The sequence below is a fragment of the Diceros bicornis genome, chromosome 4 (genome assembly GCF_020826845.1).
Source record: "Diceros bicornis minor isolate mBicDic1 chromosome 4, mDicBic1.mat.cur, whole genome shotgun sequence".
In the NCBI taxonomy this organism is placed as follows: Eukaryota; Metazoa; Chordata; class Mammalia; order Perissodactyla; family Rhinocerotidae; genus Diceros; species Diceros bicornis.
Window position 1 is genome coordinate 22383306 of NC_080743.1, and position 23570 is coordinate 22406875.

The 23570-nt window shown below is 34.8% G+C and overlaps 1 protein-coding gene and 1 long non-coding RNA gene across 2 annotated transcripts in view; one reads left to right on the forward strand and one right to left on the reverse strand.

Annotated features, from left to right (window-relative positions):
* Positions 1 to 23570, reverse strand: part of COL24A1 (collagen type XXIV alpha 1 chain) — a 343739-nt gene that overhangs the window by 305647 nt on the left and 14522 nt on the right. Inside the window, exons 4-6 of the mRNA XM_058538420.1 lie at positions 9575 to 10929; positions 3100 to 3153; positions 380 to 433 (exon numbers count right to left, since the gene is read on the reverse strand). Of these exons, the coding sequence (XP_058394403.1) occupies positions 380 to 433; positions 3100 to 3153; positions 9575 to 10929 (1463 nt within the window). The remainder of the gene's footprint in view (positions 1 to 379; positions 434 to 3099; positions 3154 to 9574; positions 10930 to 23570) is intronic.
* The window catches only part of LOC131404120 (uncharacterized), a 48614-nt gene that overhangs the window by 16947 nt on the left and 8097 nt on the right, over positions 1 to 23570 (forward strand). The window lies entirely within an intron of this gene.

A 23570-nucleotide genomic window follows, 5' to 3' on the forward strand; every position in this document is an offset into this window, starting at 1 on the left:
TATTAGGGAAGTGTGGAGTAGGGCAATAAATGATATTTTACTTCCTCAGTATTTATTTACACATTAAAATGGCCTTGATTTAAGGTAAATTACTCAAATCATAATCTATATATTTCAGAGATTTCCATATATTGCCATCATATTTCAAAAATAAAGACTTCGGAATACCAAAGCAGGCCTGTACCTGACTTTACCTCTAAGTATATAAATCCAAGTGTGGTGGGCTTTCAGAGGTGGGCTTTCAGGCTAAGACAATCCTGTTGAAGAATCATGTTCTGGGGATAAGATAGATCCTCAATGTCCCAAAGTTGGCTTTAAAAGTTAAGGACCGCCTCAATATGTCCGGAAAATCATGCAATACGCACTAGCAGTCACTCACCTTTGGACCTGGTAATCCAGGTAACCCAGGATTTCCATGTGGCCCTGGTATTCCCTGCAAATAGTAAAAAAGTCAGAGCATGCTTAACATATCTAGATACAAATAACACAGTGTTTATTATATTATTCAATTAAGTATTACATAATATAATTTCATCAAAATAAATGTTACTTTTTTTTTAACAAAATTCTCTATCTTTTATGAGATCGTGAATGTTTCAGTCTTGAAAAAGAGAGCTACCCTAATTATAGAGCAGAACTGTGGTTTCCTTTTGCTTCAAAACACTGCCTTGAGGTGTTTACCTTCCTTATTTACCACCCCTATCTCCAGCCATATTGCTTAGTGCTACTCCTAAAAGCTATGCAGAGTAAGAAGCCTAAAAATAGCAAAGTCCAATTGTCTGTTACTCTCCTCTCAACATGTGTTAACCCTTTCTGCACTTGAGTTTTTGCTTACGCTATTATGTATGCCTTAAAGACTTACTTCATTTAACCTTGGCCCCCTACACCCACCCAAATCATTCTTCAAGTGTCAACTGAGAGCCCACCTCATTTTAAAATCTTGGCTACACCTGCATGAAGTGACTTCTCTTTTCTACTAACTTCTATAGAAATTGCTGCATGTAAAATTCATTTGTAATTAATTATACATTGCCTTGAGACATTTCCTATACTGTTCTAATCTGTCATTTAAATGTTTTATTGCTATTTTAACTACCTATGACGTGCTGTTTAGTTCCAGGATGATAAATTCTTTGAAAAGAAACTTTTTTATTTTACCAGTGTAATACTTAGCACATATTAGCCACTCAATGAATATTTGTCATTTGATCTCACTTGACTGATGAAGAATCCAATCTGAATTCAATAATTGCTTCTACTTAATAAGTACCTTTTATGTGCCAGTAACTGTATTAATGCTTTATATTTCTTATTACTAATCCTTATAACAATCCTACAAGGTGGTTATTTTTACTCCCACTTACAAATAAGGAAACTTAAGCTTACACAACTAGCAAGTAGAGGAACAAAGATTCACCTCCAGAAAGCCTTCCAGGTTTCCAGGCCTCCTATACTCATCTGGGTTTTGGTACCCACCTCTGTGCTCTTCAGCCATACCTCTATCTTAACACATAACATATAGTTAATATTTATTTATCTGTCTTTTTAATTCTGAGTTAATAGAAGAGAAATTTAATAACTCAGAATTATTTAATAATTCAGAAAGGAGAGGGGTGTCAGAAATGCAAATATTAAAGATTTATCTGTCAAGGTTAAAACTAAGGAAAAAGATTTCATGATATATGTCATTTGTAACCTTCACAAAATAAATTTTAATAAAGTAGATGGAAAAAATTTATGGGGGTAAACAAATGAGTTGCTGATATAGATTAAGAGCAATGTAAAGCCATTATATAAAGCTCAGTAGTGCAAGTGTGAGACAGGACAATAACTTTAGGAAAAATTAATATCAGTGAAAGTTTGGGATTTCTTAAAAAAGGATAATTTGTTGGGTTTTGCCAAATGAGATAAAATCCAGGGAGAGAAAAAATGCAAGTACAAGTTTTAAGTTAAATAATTGACTGGAGATAAAATTAGGAAGACCAATGTAATAATTAGCTTTGAGAAGAGGAATACTGTTCCTTCTTTAAAGGAAGAACTGGACAAATAAAGGAAAAAAAAGATGGAATTTAGGGAAAGAAACTGCTGTATGATGAGAACAGATGGAGATTCAGAATGTGGAGGTCATGCTGTGGGAGAAGAAGAGCCTTAGTAGAGAGAATGGAATTAGTGCAAAGATGGGCTCAAACCCTCAGAAAAGTAGGATCCAGAGTCTCCTGACAGACAGGTTTGCAGGCTAGAGGAGAGTAGCTAAGGTTTAAAAGAGACTCTGGGAGGAAAGTAATAGGTCATCAAGTATAGAGAAGCAAAAGACATGCTAAACAACAGCTAGAGCTCCGTGAGTATTCACCTTAGGCCTCATATGGACAAGAGTTTGATGTGAATATGGACAATATTTTAGGATGATTTTTCATTATATTTTTTGTATGATAAATAAAAATCAGGATACAAAGAAAGTGGGTTATATATGGTATTTGCATTTGTCTTTATAATGCACAATCACAATTTTTTTTCTAGTTCTTTGAAGAATTTCTCTTAGTAAAAGTCCACATTTACTTTTTAGGTTTGAAAGAAACGAATTCTAACACAGCAATAAATCTTTTGTTGGACCTGTGTAATGTGAGAAACTACTGCTGATACTTAAAAAAAACTTAAGGCAGTTTTTTTCCTCAGGACAATTATTTTTCTGGTCAAGAGCTCCAGTATTTTCCACTATGTAATCCAGGAATGCACTCTTTTGAGGCAGCCCACTCCTCTTCATTTCCCAAAGCAAATGAACCCCACCTTGGACTATCAACTACAGATGAGATCACTTTATAACTAAGAATAATGTTACAAGTAGCACCAGAACAGCCACTAATCTACAAATTTGATAATCTCTCTTGCGCATGTCCACAGTGAATGCTTTGGCTGGGTGTTTACACTCAAAGAAACATGTTGCACATGTTCCAAACCTTCTCTTGAATTGGCAAAGGTAGGGCTAAGTCTGAAGCTCCAGGCAGGTTTCCAAAGGAAGTAGATACTATATAATACTAGGAAAAACCCACTGGAAAGTTACTAATTCTAACAGCATGTGGGAAACGAAACCCATCTACTTACCCGTGGACCTCTCTTTCCTGATGGACCTGGGATACCTGCTGGACCAGGTGGACCCTTGGAAAATAAGTGCCAAGATATTAGGCATGGTAATAGACACATCTGTTCTCACAAGTCTTATTAAGATTCTCACTCCAGGGCTCTTTTTCAGTCCCCAGGTCCCAAGTGATGATGATTTTAAAGCAACATGAATCCCCTCACCCTAATCAGCAGGAGTGAGTGTTGAAACTCAAGTGTCCTCTTTAATCTGGCCAGAAATGGCAGCAGGAAGTCTATGACTTACGGTTACAGCACTATATCTGGTTTTTACAGGGACCATAACTAGTAGTTTTGTGGGTAACTTTTACCTAAATTTACTTTTACTATCATTGAGGAATTCAATTTAGGGTTTGGAGACCAACAGCTACAGGTTTTTTCAAAAGACTTGTCTTGAAAAATTAAAGCACTGACCATTTTATGTTCTTTTAAAAGACTTATACCAAGGATCTGTGTAATATGTTAAATTGCTTTGACGAGATCCTTCTAGTATATTCAGTAATAAATTTGCCTTATACGAAATGCAGCATACCAGGAGATCACTAATAGAGTTAAATGGTCTGTAAAACAAAGTGTGAAAGCAAAAACTGATCAATTTTTAAAGTGTTCTGAGTTCTTTAAATGTTACTTATTAAATACATCAAATAAGACATAGGAAACCACTTCTTTGCTTCTGCATATAATGCCTTATGTCATCTTTTTTACTTACTTTAATAATCAACTGTGGAAGAATAAATGTTCATTTGGGATATGGTTAATACATATTCATTCATTCATCTGTTCATTAATTGTTACTGAGAACTCTGCTGATATGGTGTTATTCCATTTTACAAATATTCATTCATTACTGCAGTAAAAATAGTACAAGCTTTGAAATTAAACACATCAAGGTTAAAATACTAGTCCTACCATTAAAAAGTGGCATGACCTAATGAGCCTTATTTTCTCTATGTAGCATTTTTCTCTTTGAAACTTTCTCCTTCGTTGATATTACAGTCATTTTGCAGTTTTCTAATGCTTGTTATATATTTCAAACTGCCCATTTTCCTTTAATTTTATTTTTTCCTTCTCCTACCTCCTAACTTGATAAAAACCTTTCACGTATTTCCTAATATTGAGAGACAAGTACTATTTCTATTGAACCCCAAAGAAAGGGCATTCTCCCTCCTGAGCCATTCAAATATTCTAACAGCTATTATTATATTACTAGCTTTCATCAAAAATTGACTTTCATTTATTTAAAAAAAAAATTCTTTTCAAATTAGTTCTGGTTCTGCTGAATTTTTTAAAGGTATACATGGGTACAGCAAGCACTGAATTAGTGTTAGTTATTATTATTACTAGGGTAATATATGTATACTAAGGCAAATATATTCAATAGACCAATACTTCTAAGAGATAGTAATGTTGGGTCAATTAATATTGAAAGTCCTGCATGTAAAATTCCTTTTTTAATTAATTCACTCATTCATTCATTCACTCACTCAATAAACTTTAGTAAGCATCAAGCCCTTCAGGAGCTTACAGTCCCAATAAAAAGACACATATTAACAGATAAACACATAATTATACATTTTACATAGTGATATGAATGAAATGAACAAGCAACCAACAGAGAGATTAAGATGTGCACCTAATTTATATTGTACTATCTGAGAAGGCTTCTCTGAGGAAGTGTTAAGTTAGACCTAAAAGATAAATAGGAGCTAGAATAAAGAGAAAATAAAATTCCAGAAAATAGGAATAAAATGAATGAGGGCATGAATAAAACAAAACAAAACAAACAAAAAACATAATCTTATTGAGGAGCTAAAAGAAAACTAATAGTGAGAGTAAGGGGAAGTAGAACAAGAGGAGGCTGCGGAGATGAGCAGGGGCCAGATCACATATGACTGCATAGGTCAGCATAAAGAGTTTTTAGTTAATTCAAGTGCTTTATACTTCTGCCACTGAACAGTTTAAGCAGATAAATGACATGATCCGATATATGTTTTTAAAAAGATCAGTAGAAAATTTACGTACAAGATGGCAGAATGAGAACATTTTTTAAACTACCCTCCCACCCTCAAAACCCACTGAAAATAACAAAAAACACCAAAAGAAGAAAACATCATCTCCAGTGAAACAAGGAAAGGACCGCAACCACAAACCACAAAATATGAAGATTATTTTCCAAATACTGAGAAACTTTGGACTAAGGAAAGATGTTAAGAGATGACCAAAAACAAAAGACAAACAAAAAACTTCCTCAGATCTCAAACCTTGGACAGGCTATAGATATCTAAAAGTATATCAGCCCTGAAAGTTCATTCCAACAATCCTTTGATTACAATGAAGAGGTTTAAGGGAAAGGGAAGGCCACAGGAGATAGAGTTCATGACCCAGTAGAGACCCAATTCTAAACAGCCAAGAGTAAGGAAGGTAGAGCTGAAGAGGAGGAACCTGTCGTTTTTGTGATCTACAACCAAATCTCCTAACCTCAAGAGATTTCTGGTGGTGAGAGGGCGTAAAAGACAAGAGCATAAATCACCATATTACTTCTCAGCCTATGATATAAAGGGCTTCATAACAAATTGTACGTGAAAACGAAAGGAGCTATGTCTCTGGGTAAAGGTCAAAATAAGTATGGTAAGATAAAAGGCAGCCACCTAAATTTGATGCTGTGTACCACTCCACCTTACTTCCCTTTGCCTCTGCCTATACTATTCTAAAAATAACTAGTGGCCCAGAAGGAGTTGTTTTTATTTAAGAAATGACTAATAACCAGAAAAAACCAGTATGAGACCTATACATAGATATTGAGGGGAGGGGTAAGTATGGGGACAGAAACATAAGTTAAAAGTAGATGAAAATCATTTACCGGAAGAGGAATTACTCCATGCAACAGAGAAAAAGTTCAGTTATATAGTTCACTACAGAGTCAAAGAATTTCAAGATGACATTTATCTACAAAAAGAGGGCACAATAAAGAGTTACAAGAGGTAAAACGAACAACCAAAGGTAATGAAACGTGAACCAGAAGAGCTTAAGAAAGATATGAAAAAGAAAAAAAAATCATAGATGAAAGCCACGTCGGAAGCAATAAAAACTGATTAAATACAATTGAAAAATCGATAAAGGGATAGGGATGTAGGATAACTGAATTCGCAACAAAATGAAATGGAAAAGAGCAATCACTTAGACATGATTGTAGAGAAGACAATAAATACTATCTATCATCCTAAAGGACATTCAACATATGCATATTAGTGTGCCTGAAGAAGAATATAAAAAAATGGAAAAGAAAAATACTTGAGGATATAAGGGGAGACTTTTCTATAATAAAATAAAAATAATTTTCAGATCAAAAGAGTACCAGAAAAAACTGATACAGAACCTAATAGATTTAAGGAACTTCGAAGATAATGAAAGAATTGCATGCACATACAGCAGAAAAAAACAGTCACCCACAAGTAGGAAAAATCTGGCTGGCCCTAGACTTCACACCGTTAACATCCACTTCAAGAAGCAGTGGAACAATCCCTACAAAGTTCATCATTTCATCACCATTCATTCTGTCATTAGCTTTCTAAAATCTACCTTTAATCTTCTACACTATGCTGAAGTTGGATTATCAAAGTTCAACAATGACTTTCCCATCAGAAGATCCAGTAGATTTCCTCCACTTTTTCTCAGTCCTCATCCTCTGACTTTTCTGCAGCTTTTTGCACTGCTGATCAATTTCTTCTCAGAACTCTCTTCTTTGGCTTTTGTGATAGTACAGTATTCTTCTCCTCCATTTCCCTGACTATTCCATCACATTTCTGCTTTATTTATTCTATACCCCAAAAGTAAACAATGCCTATGATGTGGCTCTTGACCCTATGCCAAAGTTCTTTCCTTAAAAATATTCTTCATCCCTGTAGCTTCAACTATATACATAATACTGATGAGAAGACTCCCAAATCGATATCCCCTCCCTTGACCTCTCTTTTCACTTCAGCTTCTTCAGCTTTTCCAACAGCTTACTGAATTGCCAACAGTACCTTAAATGTTTTAACTTATTTCTCTCTCCTAAAATTGACTTCATCTCTTAGTTACTGTTTTTAGTAAAGGTATCACTGTTCTCTCAATCCACAAGCTTAAAACTTGAGAGTCGTCTCTGGTTCTCTTCCTTTTTGCTTGGTCCCTAGGTCCAATTAATTTCCTAGTGCTACCAAACCTTCCTTCAAAACATCTCTTGAATTCTACCTTTCCTTTGCATTTTCACTGTCATCATCCTAGATAACGTCCTGTCTTGTAACATCGAGATGATAACAGGAACTGCCTGTAAGTTCTGGGCCCTGCTTCCAGACTGAGTTCCCTATTAATATCTCTGCTTAGAAACCTACAAAATTCTCCATTGAGAACAAGATAATGGTAGAACTATCAGTTTGACAGTAAAGACTCTCTGCAACCTGACAACATCTAGCTGGGGTCTTATATTTGTCCAACATTATTCTGCCTAATATGACAGAGTTTGAGCTTTAGAGGCAGAAAACCTGGGTCCAAATCCTGGCTCTATCATTTATCAGCAATGTGGTTATAGGCATGTAAATTAACTCCTCTGGGCTTCAGTTTCTTCACCTGAAAAATGAGGATAATAGTACCAACCTTACAAGTTTCTTTTAAGTAAGAGAATGAATGTAAAGGTCATGGTAGAACATCTGCAAAAAGGTAGAAGCTCAACAAATGATAGCTCTCTTGCTGTTTTTCCTGTATAAAAAATATACCAGTTCCTTTAACCTATCAAAATCATATCCATTATTTGAGGCCTAGGTTATAAGTAACTTTGTCGACACGAACCTATCCCGAACAACCCAGCCTTAAATGATCTTCAATAGGGATACCTTCAAAAAATATTTTTGTTACCTTTGAACATCTGTACCCCATACACTTAGTGTGTATCTCTCAGTGGCATTCATTTTACTTTACAATGAGATATAGTTATAAATGCACTTCCTGTATCCCCATTATTGAAATGGAAGTTCCTTCTGAGCAGTGAATGTTATACACACTTTGTGTTGCTGCTTTTCCCGTAGCAGAGACTAAGTAAATATCTGTTGAATATTATTGCTTCACCTACCCATGTTGAAATGACTATTTTTGGATTTACAGAAGAGATTAATGCTCATTTCATCATACTGACTCTTTCTAAAGAAAGTAAATGGTTTCCATAACTATTTGTTTAATATGACCTGCCCAGTGGCTCCATTTTATTACTAATCTGTTGATAATTAATTGTTATAGCTGAAAAAGAGTTTATTTCTCTGTAATAATGTATTATTAAGGTTTTATTTTAAAACCTTTAAACATTCACTCTAATAAGAGTTGCTCAATACCTATCAAATCACTTCAAGTAATAACCACAAAGGAAACACAAGCTAAGCAAGTGGCATCATCTTCTCCCATTCTGTGGTTTCTGGAACTAAACCAATGACTCAGATTTTATTTTCGTCAAATAAATAAATACTTTAAGATATATTTTAATCTGCTTGCAATTAAAAAAATTAATTTCTAAAGATGTATAGGTTGATTATTTAAAGTAATCAAATATGAAAGGCTAAAACAGTGTTTCTAATGTGATTTTAAATAGCATTAAATGAGTTTTAAATGATTTTAAAATTTTTCAGATGTTCATCTGTAATTACACCTACACAACAAAAGAATTTCAGAGCTGAAAAAAATCAGTCTATTATCTCATAGTTTTGTTTATATGTTATTAAATAAGTGACTTGGCTGGTTTTTTCCATTGAATAGACTGATGGGCTGACTGGCTCATTTTTGGATTAGGTAGATAGAGCTTTTATTAATCCATATATGTAAATTGACTATATCATTAAAGATGTAATGAAATATGTTACTCTTCATGGAATTTAAAATATTTCATTCAGAATGATAACATAACGGTTTGCTTTTTCCCAATGATTCACTACAAAATTATCTCTAAAATTTTATACTCTATTTTAATACATTTGATACTATTTTGCTGAAAGGATATTTAGTTGATGTATTTAATGTATTTTCCTTTATTCTACTATAACTTTTATATCCTTCTCTTAACATGACTATGCATTAAGCCTATGGTTTTTTAAATAAAGAATGCTGATCTATATTTAGCAGTTGAATTCCTGGTTGAATTTCAACTGAACAAGACAAACATACAGCTTACTTACATTTTACCAGAATTAAGTAACCTTTTCAGCCTGCCAATAAAAACAACAAAAAAGAGGACAATATTTGAGCTAGGGTTACATTCTGGTTGGATGTGTTAGAGCAACCATAAATTCACTCACTGTAGCCAGGATACATTTCTGAGACAGATTTGATCTGTTCTGTATTGTTCAGTCTAGAGAATTCTTTTTGCAATGTATGGTAGGTTAGTGCGTTATGACATATTTAAAAAACAACAACAACAACTTACGGGAGGTCCAGTGTCCCCTTTTGGCCCTCTCAGATTCTCCATTTCGAGCATTGCATTAAGATCCTCATAATAATAATCATAATCATAAAGTTCAGTTTCATAGCTATTTCCGATGGGATAAGTAGCATAAGGATCAGATTCGCCTTCCTTTCTTAGATCAAGCTGATTATCCACAGACGGCTCATCTGTCACTCTGTATAAGGTTGTATTTAAAATCTGTTGCAGTTCCATGAGTTCATTAGTGTGCAGGTTTGCTGTGATAGCCTTCTTGAGATTAGTGATTGTATCTTGTTTTATATGTGGAAGAACAGATGATGTCTTCTTAAACGGTGACAGAACAGTTACTTTATCATTATGTTGTGTGATATTGTCAGACACAGATAGGAGAGAACTAAATTTCTCCTTGCTGTTTGTTTTTGCCTGACTGAGGCGATGATGGGTCATTGACAGGCTTAAATTTGTCTGAATATTTTCCTCTGTGATCATTTCTCTGGCCTGAATCCCATGGTTCACAAGATCCACAGCAGAGACATTCCCTGAATGAAGAGACGTTAACTGAGATCTTGATATCTGGTGTTCCTGTTGTTTATACACTGTTGCAGAATCATTATTTATGATATTTGGAATGCTTTTGCCTTCGGTAAGTGTGTCCTCTGACAGTATTTTTTGACCAAATTGTTTGGGCAAGGGAGAGTTTTCTAGAATCTTAGCTGGTACGATAGTTGTATGAAGAAGGCTTGTCTCAGAGTGACACTGCTGTTTCACATATCTGCAATAGTTTGCAGATGCTTCTGCAGAAGGAATAATATCCAACTGACACACTATTCCTTCAAAATGGACAGCATTATTATTCGTACTTCCTAAGGTAAATACACTGTTAGAATCAAAGTTCTGAACTTCCGAAAGAGTCTCTCTGCTAAAATATTTCTTTCCACACTCAACAAACATGGAGACAACTTGGTTTCTAATAGTTATGGCAAATGAGTGCCATTGCTCATCATGAACACTGTAATTGAAAACTACAGACTGCTTTCCTCCAAGGTACACCACTAACTTTTTAGGTAATAATTGTACTCCTAGTTGCAGTCTATTTTTATTTCTAATGCTGAAGAGAAATGCATTGTTTACTCTATGTGACTGTAAACCAATTAATATTGTAAATGGCTGTTCTAAGTTGATTGGCAAAATTTTCATGAGAGGTGACTCAATATAAGCATCGTTTGTTAACATGACACCTGATTCTGTTAAATGGACCCCCTGAGGTAAAGGTGTAGATGATGATGGTACAGCAGTCACTGATGATGAGTGTCTTACATCTTTGCCTCCAAGGCCTAGTTGATGAAGAATATCTATGCCTGGAAATTAAAAAGAGAGAGAGAAAGAGAAAGAGAAAGAATCTTACTCTTATGCATTCATGTGTTCATATAAATGTTTGAGTATGAGAAAATCTTCCTTGTCTGTATCAACAGTAATCCCTAAAATAAGCATGCTCTATCAATAACTAATTTCCAGGTAATGAGAGATACGAAGAAGGAGAGTAAAATGTTACACTCACTAACATGAAAAACACACACACGCGCACATACACACACACACACACCTCAATATCCCTAAACCCAAAATTTAATTAGTAAATGTTCTCTCATTTTTACCAACTAATTAGAAATCTTATTTGTTACTCCAATGAATATACATATTCAAAGACTCTCAGATGTCATTTACTTCTTTAATTTAGAACTTAAAATTTTATGACTTCTATGTTAAAGACATACTTACAAAAAGACATCTGTAATATAGAAACCATTTTATATATTAAGTTCACATAGTCCTTTAAACTATAATTTTTCAGGCTGTTTTCCCTTCTAGCCTTCTGGGAATTTACAAGTCATATAAGAGCTCTCCCTATGCGTAATACCTTAACTGTGTGCCACACATAAAGTACCTAGTCACCTTGATATCTCTTTGACAAGATAATGTGAAATGCTAATGTTGGTGATAATCATACTTTTTCTCTCCTTTTCAAGTTTCTTTCTCTTCCATTTTTTCTCAGTCCTCCACCATTATTTTTATCCAAACAATTTGTAGACTCTTTTTCAATATTTATTATATAATACAGATTTTATATAATATGGATTTTATATAATTACAGATTTTTCTGGTTTATGTTTTATTGTAATGTCACTGATAGTATACTGCTTATCTCCCTTACCCAATTATAAACTCTAGGAAGACAGATTCTGTGTCTGATTCATTATTGGATATCTACTACATCTGCTTGCAAATAGTTCTATAATTTCTGAATGAGTGAATCTGCCCCACTAGAATCTGGTCAGATGTCACATTCATCTCCAGAGTCCTATAAAGTTAAATAACATTTGTAAAGAATGATGAATCCTTTCTTAAAGATACAGAACAGCTTAGTCAGCCATATGATCTTTGTTATTCTTTGGATTATAAATCTCCTATCTGTATCTTTGTACATATATAATCATTTCCAACAAGAAATGTCAAAGAACTGTTAATTCGTAACTGTGATAAGTGAAAAAAATTAAAGTTTTTGAAGATTAGCCAGGAACATTGTACATCATCTTAGTTTTCCTTTTACAGGAAATTAGTAGATATTTGATAATTCATGTTTATTACAAATAGCAAACATAATGGCAAATGTCAGACCCAAGTCTGACAACTATATACAACAATGAAATAATTACTGAATATCACTCGTGTAAACTAGCAATACAATTAAAATACTTTCTCATTAGACAGCTTTACAAAACACTCAAGTGTTTTATTTTAAGGCTAGAACAACCATCATTTTATTTATAAAGTAGTTGTAATTTTATAACAAGTTTTAAATGTCATAAATGTTTGTATCTAACATATTGTATGACAGTGTCTCTCAAACTTTTCCACCATTATATGCATCTCCAGAGATTTAGGGGAATATTTTAAAGAGGCCCCATAAAAACACGCATACAAAATCTTTGACTTCTCATATTTTATAATTTATAAAAGTTTTAATTTTACTCCATAATATGACTATTTGTTTTAACATATAACATGAATTACCAGCTAAATCAGTTAAATATTCCCATCCCCAATATTCAATGAAAATTTACACTCCTGAAACATATACCATGCTTAGTCTGTGACTTTGTATAATCTTGCCCAATGCTACCTGTCTCTAACGGTATGCCTATCTCAATCTGAGAAGTAAACTATGGAAGAAACACTGCTACTGTGAAAATCACAATGTTTAAAGTATATATAACCATAAAGTATGTTCAAGTTATTCTATGATGCAAATAGGCTATTCTTACACGAAGGAAGAGTCACACATTTGTGGTATGATATCAAGGGCTGCTCATTGCTCAAAGAAAACCTCTCCTTGCATTTAACAATAACACCTGCTATCTACTGCCTCAAATTTCTGATTCTATTGAAAGGAAATACTATTGGAAAGAGTATTATTTGAAAACTTTAGAATACATATATATGTGTTTTCAACATTTATATATATATCAATATGTTTCCTTCAATTCTGTTTTTATTTGAATTATGACAGATAGCTGAGATTTTAAAAAAAACAAATGTCTTTGAGCATTTACTGTTCAATAAATTTCCTGTTATGAACCATCCTCACATTCCTAAAATAAAATCTGCTTGATGATTGTGTATTATTCTTTTGATACCTTATTAGAGTCTTGAAGAATAACTTTTGTAGAATCATTCTGTCAATATTTATGAGTTAAGACTGGTCTGTGGTTTTTCCTTTATTGTACTATCTTTATCAGACTATATATTGAAGTTTCATTATTTTTAATGGCCTAAACCAGCTTAAATATGTTTAGAATTATCTTTTTTTCTCACAAGTTAGATAAAACTCAGCTGTAAACCAAACTTATCATGTTGGCTTTTTCACTGATAGCTCTTCATTCACTTTCTCAATCTCTTTTATGTTAATTGATGTACTCTAATTTTTGACTGCATCTTGAATCAATTTTAGAAATTTATATTTTTCTATGAAATAACTTTCTTCTAGGCTTTCAAATGTATTATTCAAAGATGTTCACATAATATTCCCTTACAATTCTTTTTGTTTTCGTATTTCTGTGGTTCTCTATATAATTTTCCAATTTTGAATATTCTCCTCTATCTGTTTTTAAGTCAGTTCATTACTGGTCATTTCAAAAGTATACCCTTTGGATTTATCTTTTCTACATTTTTTTTCTGTTTTCTAATTAATTTCTGCATTTATCTTCATTAATTATCTTTTCCTATTTTCTTTTTGGTTTGTTTTATTCTTTTTATAACTTCTAAAGATGAGTATTTAGCTCTTTATTTGTAGCATCTAAGCCATAAATTTTCTGAGTATTGCTTTATCTGTATTCCATAGATCCTATGTGGTATTTTCATTTTGTTGTTTATTCTAGAAACTATGCAATTTTTATTTGTATTTTCCCATTGACTCACATGATTTAAGAGAAAAATTTTAAATTTCCAGTTAGAAGGTTTTTTTTGTTTTGTTTTCTGAGTTTGTTCTTAAAATCTAACTTAATAGCATTGTAATCAGAGACTGGTGTCTAATCTGCACTTTCTTTTTTTTTTTTTTGTGAGGAAGATCAGCCCTGAGCTAACATCCATGCCAGTCCTCCTCCTTTTTTTTTTTTTTTTGCTGAGGAAGACGACCGGCCCTGAGCTAACATTTATCGCCAATCCTGCTCCTTTTTTTCCCTTTTTCTCCCCCAAACCCCAGTAGATAGTTGTATGTCATAGTTGCACATCCTTCTAGATGCTGTATGTGGGACGCTGCCTCAGCACGGCCAGACAAGTGGTGAGTCGGTGCGCGCCCAGGATCCAAACCCAGGCCACCAGTAGCAGAGAGCGCACACTTAACTGCTAAACCACGGGGCCAGCCCCAATCCTCCTGTTTTTGCTGAAGATGATTGGCCGTGGACTAACATCTGTGCCCATCTTCCTCCACTTTATATGGGACGCCGCCACAGCATGGCCTGACAAGCGGTGCATCAGTGCGCACCTGGAATCTGAACCCAGGCTGCCAGCAGCAGAGCACCGCACTTAACAGCTATGCCACAGGGCTGGCCCCTACACTTTCTGTTTTTGAAAGTTAGCTAATAAATGTTCAATTTTCAAGTGTTTGATAAGCACTTGCAAAGGTGTTTCAGGGTACAGAATTTAATACCAGTTAGCTGAACCTCATTGTTTATGTTATTTATATTCTCTATATCCTTGTTTATTTTTATACAATTAATCTGTCATGGACCAAGAAGTAAAGGAAGTCTCTTACCACTAGTATGTCTATTTGGTCTTTTCTCCCGTTGTGGTCTTAGCTTTATGAATATTGATGTTATGGCTATTATGCACAGATAGTCATAAAATTCATAGTCATTGGGTATTGCACCTTTCCGAATTATAAAAAGAACTTGCATGTCTGGTTTATTTTTTCTTTGGTAAAACTTCTACTTTGTCTGGTATTAAGACTAAGCCCCCTTTCCCCACTTTATTTTTGTTTGCATTTGTCCAATATACCTTTGCCCATGCTTTTCTTTTCACCTATTTTGAAACATTGTGTTTTAGGTAGAGAGGAAGGAGTTTTATTTGTTTTGTGATCTAATCTGAATATTTTTTTCTTTGAATATAAAAATTAAATCTATGGTCATTTTTGATGTGATGGTTTATTTAATCTATCTGTCATATTATTTTATATCGTTTTCCCATTTTAATTTTTTAAAGTCTTTCACTGTATGCTTTGTTTCCTTTACTTTGTTTCTGTATGTAGTTCTTTTGCGATTTGGAAAGGTTTGTATTTTTATTCTAAAGGGTTATCCTTAAAATTATAAATGTATACAATGTCCCTAGTCCTCTGTATTTCAACATATCTATTCTTTCTTTCCTATGAACAATGTTACCTTTTCCTTTTTCTTCGTTTCTGCCCTTTCCCTTACCATCTAATATTAGTCAATAGGATTATCTTTCTTAGTATTTACCTCTTTATTATTAAATATTCTTATAGTATTTTTTATTTGATTTATCAGCTTTGGATAATATAATTTAATTCCCTGCTTCTACAAATGAGCCACTAGGCAAACTTAATCTACTTCCTATCTTTTTTCCTTTTCTCTTCCCATTTTTTGGTGGTTGTACCATTCCTACACTGTTAGTTCATATGGCATTTATATTCTGTTCTGTTCCCACATTTTCTTCTGATAAATAGAGCCAGTCTTTGCAGTGGTTTTCTTAGTCATTTCCTTTTTTGCTGAAGTTTATCCTCTATTGGTTTTCTCAAGAAGTGTTCATGGGAATATTCCTGAGTGTTTGACTTTTTAGAATTGTTTCTTGGTAGCCTTGTACCTTAAGTTTTATTGGATATAAAATTCTTTGCTGATACTTTCTTTCTTTGAATATCTTGTAGATTTGGTTCCACCATCCTTTGGTGTTGAATGTTAGAATAGAAAAATCTGAAGTCAGCTAATTTTTTGTTTTTCTCCTTCTTTGATTTTTTACCAGCATGCCCCAAAGAGCTGATCTTTATCTTTGAAATACAGTGATTTTATTAGGATATGGCTTTATATTGATCATTCTGGATAATGTTTCCAGGCACAAAGTATACTCATTTGTTGTATAGATTCAAGTTTCTTTGTTTTTTATTTTTACTTTAGCAAAGTTTTCATGAATTATATCCTTGAATATTTGTTCTATTTTATAGTTTTGGTTTTCTTCTTAAAAAATTCCTATTAGGAGTATGCTGAATCTCCATGGCTGTATGCTATAATTTCTCTGTAAGCTTTTAAAATATGTTCTTTATCTTCAGTTCCATTTGTTTGATGTTCTCATTTCTATCTTTACTGTGTTTCCTACAATGTCAAATCTCTCTTTGTGCTCCTTCCAATTTCATCTTGATTTATAAAAAGGATTTTTTTCCCCTACAACTTCTTTTCTGAGTTCTACAAGCTCGCAATTCATATCCTTTTAATGTCTTGCCATCTCTTCCTTTTCCTGAGTTCTTATATTTCTGCTTTATGATCTTCCTTCATAGACGTGATTGGTTTTTGTGTGTGCATTCTCATTTTTGCTGCTTTTCCCTACATTTTACCTTGCTGTATGCTTCTCTTTATTCTGTGCCAACTGCTTTTAGTTACTTATTATTTCATAGCCCAGCAATTTATAGAAGGATGCTGGGTGGAGAAGATGGAGGTCCGTACCTTCCAAATCTATAGACCCAAGGGCTCCATTTCAGCATTACCATTTCCTTCTCAAATGGCTCCTTGGTATAGCAACACCTTCTTCTCTGAACCAAACCTAGCCCAAGAGGACAGCTGTAGCCAGTCCTGCTCACAACCTTGCACTCTGTATCTACTCCTCTTGGTATATGCTTCAGAATGAATCCTTCACCCCAGGAAGTAGATTTTTGCATTTCTGAGATCTGTCTCCACTGAGCCATTTAGCTATTATCTGTGCTTCTTTCTTGCACTTCCTTCTAGGCAGCTTCTGTCCTCTCCTGATCCTGTAGCATTTGTTTTGTATAAAGGCTAAAAGGTTAAGTACCTCAGGGTGTGCTCCTCACCTTCAGGAAGTTTGGTTTTGCTGGTGCTTTCTGAAATCTCACTACTGACTTTACTCCATATGGCATCTGTTTTTCTCAGCATATTTTAAAAATTTGCAGATTATATCACTCCTTTAGTTTTAATGAAAATGGAGTTTTCAGGTTTATTTATTATTTCATTCACCTTGTTTCTTTTGTATGATATCCAGAAACAGAAGTGGGAAGGTAATATCTCATGGTTTCAAATTTACACTTAAAGTCCATACCCATTTCACAGTTTGAAGAATCTGAGGCCCAGAGAGATTAAATAACTTGGTCAAGGTCACACAGCTGATAAATGATAGAAATAGATTTGAGCCCAATCGGTCTGACTTCAAAGTCAACAATCTTTTCCCCACCACACTGCCTCGCAGCCACTGTATCCCCCACACCACCTCACATCTCCTTTCGCAAGCCTCACTAATTCATCATGGCACGGTAACCACCCCCCCCCCCAAGAAATCTCACAGTGGGGAATATTCTCTAGATAGCCACCAGAGTTGTTATCTGAGGTGATTTCTAATTGTTATTGTAGTTTTAAGCTTTCATAACTCAGTGTGAATATGTTTAGCAAATGCTTTGAGAAGCTGTTGATAGAAGAGAGAATAGAGAACTCTTAAAGATAGAGACATAGATGGGAGCTGGTAAGGAGAACAGGAGAAAAAAGGAAAAGGCTTCTATTGGAGGACAGATTCTTTAACGTTAATTTAGACCTGGCCCTGAATATCACCAAATTGCAATTTGGGGGTTAAATTTAGATATTTGGTTCCAGTGAATAGCAAGAAAAAACTTAGTTGTCTATAGTAAGTTATTTGTTTCATGAGTGGCCCTAACCACAAAATCAATCCAGTTTGTGTCACTAAGGAAATCAATTATCATTTAAAGAATATTGATTATTGTGCCAACCAAGCACTTTGTTAGGCGCTTTGCTTTTTTTTAAAGAATAAGAATAATAGCAGCATGTATTAAATTCTTTCTGTGTACCAAGCACTGTTCTAAGAACTTTACTGTATTAAGCCACATAATTCTTACAACAGCCCTATGAGGCAGTACTATTGTTAACCCCATCTGACAGTTATGAAAACTAAGTCACAGAGAATTTAAATAATTTTCCCAAGTCTACCAACTAGGAAGTGCAAAGACAGAATTTGAATGCAGGCAGTCCTCTAGAGCTAATCTCTTACCATGGCGACTTTTAGGAATGCATATGTTGCCTAACAGCAGAACTGACTGTATCTCCTTCACCTTTTTGCTTCTTAAGTGGAGAATAAATGGTGGTGTCCCCAAGACAATGCCTTGCTCTTTTTACAGTAAACACCAAGCCTAATGACTTCATCCAAACCATGGTTTCAATAACTACATTTACTGACTCACAAACCTCTCTTCTGGGCTTGCATATCCAATTGCCTATTGAATTTATCCAGTAGAGATTAGATGTCTTGCAAGCACTACTAACTCAATATATTTTCCCCAAAATTTGCTCCACTTATTTTAATGCCTTGCTCAATGAAGAGCCCCACTACCACACCAGCAGCCAGAGAAATATTTTTATTTTTACTTATTTATTTATTTTTTTGAGGAGATCAGCCCTGTGCTAACATCTGCCAATCCTTCTTTTTTTTTTTTTTTTTGCTGAGGAAGACTGGCCCTGAGCTAACATCCGTGTCCATCTTCCTCCACTTTCTATGGGATGCCGCCACAGCATGGCTTGCCAAGCAGTGCCTCAGTGCGCCCCCGGGATCTGAACCAGCGAACCCTGGGCCGCTGCGGCAGAGCACGTGCACTTAACCGCCTGTGCCACCAGGCCGGCCCCTGGAGTAATATTTTTATAGGGTAAATCATATCATGCCACTGTTCTGAACAAAATCCTCCAAAGGCTTCCCATTGCACTAAAAATACAATCTGAACTCTCCACATGTTGTATGAAACCTATGTCATCAGCTCCCTTCTTACTTCTCTGATCTCATCTCCTTTCATTTCATCCCACCTTACTTTGCTCCAGCCAAACTCAGCTTTTCTTATTCCTTTAAACCACTAAACTCATTATTAACTCATGGTATTTACACTTATTGTTCTCTCTGCTCAGAATGCTCTAAACCCTTAGTTCATTCAGCTCTAGGTTCAAATATGACCTCAGAGAGGCCTTCCCTGATCACATTACCTAAAATATAAAATAGTCATCCTCCTTGTCCCAATAACTCTCTAACTCTCTAATGTCTTATGGTGCCTTATTTTTTTCTTCATACCACTGAAAATTTAGGAAAAAAATTATATATATATATATAAACTTGCCTATTTCTTGGCTTCCTAGTTGAAATGTAAGTCTATAAGGGTAGGATTTCATCTTGTTTTACTGTTATCTTCTAACATAGAGAACAATGATTAAAACAAAGTCGTTTACTAGGTCCACAGTACATATTGCTTGAATGAATTAATTAATCAATCCAATTATCCAACTTGGTAATCATCTTTGATACTTCCTTCCCACCCATTCTCCCCTAGCTATTCAGTCACCAAGTCCAACACAAGCCTTCGTTAGGCTCTCTTTACTCTTAGTCAGATTATAATATCAGCCTCATAATCGATTTCTTTGCCTCTTGTAAGACACCCTTGTCCAATCCATACCCAGACTGATGCTAGAGAAACCTTTCTAAAGTATAGAACAAAATGAACATTTAGTTCATGACACTCCTTCCTATAACACATCAGTAGTTCTCACAGCTTTTAATTCAAACTCAAACTTCTTATTGCAGTCCTCAGGCCCTTAATGATCTAACCCCTGCCTACATTTCTAGCCTCATGTCTCATGCCTTCCTAATAAGCTTTTCTCTTTTTAGTTTATGCTAAATGTCAAAGTTGATCAAAACACAAAGATCAGAACAGGAAGATTTAGAATGTAGGAAAAATAGATGCCTCTCAGTAAGAAACTTCATATCAGAAATAAAAGGGAACATTAAACAAGGAATGAAGTACCCATGCTCTTTCAGCCTTACGATCCCTGTTTAAAAAAATCTTTTTACCACTTTCCATCCCCTCACTCCCACATTAAGGGGTTATGACTTCATCCTAAAATAATTTTTACATTGAATTTTGCATAGAATTGTGTGTGTCTGTGATATAGTTTATGAGGCTGAGCAGATTAGCACATTTAAGAAGATCTCTACAGTTGTGATTGGTATGGTGGCCTTACTGCAAAACTGTCAAAGTAATGTAAGTGAATCACTGGGACCACCATCTTGGTTCCACCTTTTCAAACTTTCTGCTATGGCACACAAATCCCACATGCTACTTGTGTAGTAAAGAATTTAACCTTGCCCAAAAAGCTGTCTTGCCTTTTTTGTCCTCAGCTCCTGGGAGGTAATCTCAAAACCCTTTAATGTCTTGCCTGATAAAAATATCTTTGTTTACCTGGGGGCCGTGGGCCACGCCAGAGAGTCTAATGTCGTGCTTTATGGTGAGGATTTTGGGTCATGTGGTATCAGTTCAACTTCGAGAGGGACTGGAGACTGAGATCAGCTATGTGGGCAGTCAAGCATGTCTACATGATGGAGCCCCATTAAAAATCTGGACAAGAGGGTTCAGGGAGCTTCACTGGTTAGCAGTACTCCATGCATATTGTCACGTATCATTGCTGAGAAATTTGGTACTGACCATGACTCCACTGGGAGAGAACAATTGGAAGCTCCACATATGGGACTTTCCTAGACTCTGCCCTATGTGTCTCTTCCCTGGACTGATTTTAATCTGTGTCCTTTTGCTGCAATAAACCATAACTGTGAGTATAACAGATTTCACTTAGTTCTGTGAGTCCTTATAGAGTATTATTGAACCTGAAGGTGGTCTTGGGGACTCGCAAACTTGCAGTTGGTGTCAGAAGTAAGCATGGTCTTAGGGACTGCCCCCTAATTTACACTAGCCCTTATACAATTTTCTCTTCATTGATATATCTCTGCTCACTCCACAGCATTCTCCACTCCCAATATTGTTTACTTTTCCTTGAATTTCTTGCCATATCAAAGCTTATCTGTGTTTTTTTTTAAATCCCATTCTTTCAGAGCCCTGCTAAGTATATCTTTTCATGCCAAGTTTATTCATCTTACAAGACTCAATCTAAAGATTTCTCCTCTTTAAGCTTTCACTGTAATTTTTGTTTGTTATTTTGTTACACACTAATGGCAAATAGATCCTCTCTCAGTATGCTAATAAAATCAGCCTTCTAAAGCTTGCAAGGCTAATGCTGAGAAATAAGCACAGACACTCCAACCTTGCTTGCCTTTGATTTGAAATGTATAGTAAGCAGCATTGATAATATTATCACTAGTTAGAAGAAAAGAAAGAAAGGGAGAGGGAAGAAGAGGGAGAGGTAGAAGGAGAGGGAGAGAGGAAGTGGGGAGAGGGAGGAAGGAAGGGCAGGGCAGGAGAGAGGAAGAGAGGATGGGGGGATAAGAGAGAGGGAAGGAAGAAGGAGAAATTAAGTCCCAGTAGATGATAAAACTATGAGTCATACCCAAGTATTTGACTCTAAATCCAGTGGCTATATAATTATGGAGTATAGTACATGCCTAAAGAAATAGATATGGCAGAGCCAATGGTTACGCTTGTTTTACAAGTACAGAGAGCCAAAGAACCATTTTACTTGTCAATATTCAACAATATTGTATCACAAATTGGAGGAACAAAGGTAGTATTTTGTCTACCCCTCAAAATGTAAGGATTCTTACATTTCTTAGTAATTGGTAGCTTAAAAGATTTTTTAAAAAGTCAACTCTTAGATAAAAAGTAAAGAGTAATACCACTTAGAGTATAATAAATTATGATGTTAACTCATTATTAAATAACTAAATTAATATAATATAGCACTTAATTTTAATGAATTCTCACTGTTTAAAATTTTTATAGCTCTGGGTCTGTTAAGTCCCCAAAGCTATATTCTTTCTAGCTTGTAGGAATGAAAAAATAAAATGATGGTTTAAAATAAAATCACCATGTTGTAAATGAGAAGATTATACAAGCCTCAATATATTTTTCTTTTCTTTGCCAATTTACCCAAATGGACTAAATTAACTAGATAATTGCCCAATATTCACTTTCTGTTACTCTATATAGTCTCAGCCAAATAGTTAGTCAGTGCCAGAATCAAGACTCAAATTCAGGCTGCCTGGCTTTCAGCTCACTGAGTTAAGGAACTAAAGGAAGTTATTTAAAACCAACTATTTTGCTTTATTTTATTTTTTCAATATTATGAGTATATGGAAAAATAAAAGGATCTAGAGTATTTTTTTTCTACAAAAATTTCTTCTATGCTCATCATATAAGAGGCATGCACTAAGCACTTGACATGAGTTATCTCATTTTATCCACACAACAAGCCTATGTAGTCAGAACTATCATTATCCTCACTTTAGAGCTGCTGACAAAGAGGCTGAGAGTATTTAAGGAGCTTGCTCAAGGTCACATAACTATTAAGTGTTGGAACCTGGACATAAACCTAGGCTTCTGGCTCCAGAACACCTGTGCTTTAGCACTGCTGTCACACTGGGTGTGTTAAAAGCGGCAATTGTGACTTTAAAGTACTCAATGTAAATAACACATTAATTCTGGATAAAGAGATAAAAAGCAAACTTATTTCTAAAATAATAATGAAGCTTTAACCTATGTGTAAAATTTTTGGTTAAGTGTCCATAAGGGGTTTTGGCAGAAAATGCTTGGAGTTACTGCAGCTAGAATGAGCTGCTTCTCCATTAACAATAAACACGTTTTGGATAAATTTCCACAGGAAATATTCTTGTTGGAGATGAGTATTCTACACAGAGATTTCCACACATGTGGTTTCCACATGTAGGGATCATGGGCCTGCGAATGCTGTGTATGTTGACAATTAGCTCCGCATCTCGCATGGCATAAGCTATCATGTAGAGATGTTGCAGCTATGCCAGTCTCACTGGCAGCCAGCCCACCAACACAGAGTAATAAGGAAAGTAGACTGTATCAGGTAGGAAAAGTGATCTATATCTGTCAAATCCTCAGAAAACTCATCCTCAAAAATAATTTTTTCTTTAAGTAGAATCATTTGTTCATTAGGTTATACCTAAAACTTAGTGATAAAACAAATACAAAATTTATATTTATTAATAGGATATTTTAAATGGTTTTCTTAGCTGTGTTAAAATTTAAAGGAATAACTTAAAACATGGCAAATAACAGATTTATCTCTGTTCAGTCTTAAAATCTCACTAAAATGAGAATAAGGAAATGTGGTTTAAAACTACATAGGCAAAGTGAATGGATAGAAGAGTCAACAGCAAACAAAAGATATCAACAAATGTTTGAAAGATGAAAAGCACATGAAGGAATTAGCAAAGCTGAAAAAGCGGAACACTAAGGACTTGCAGA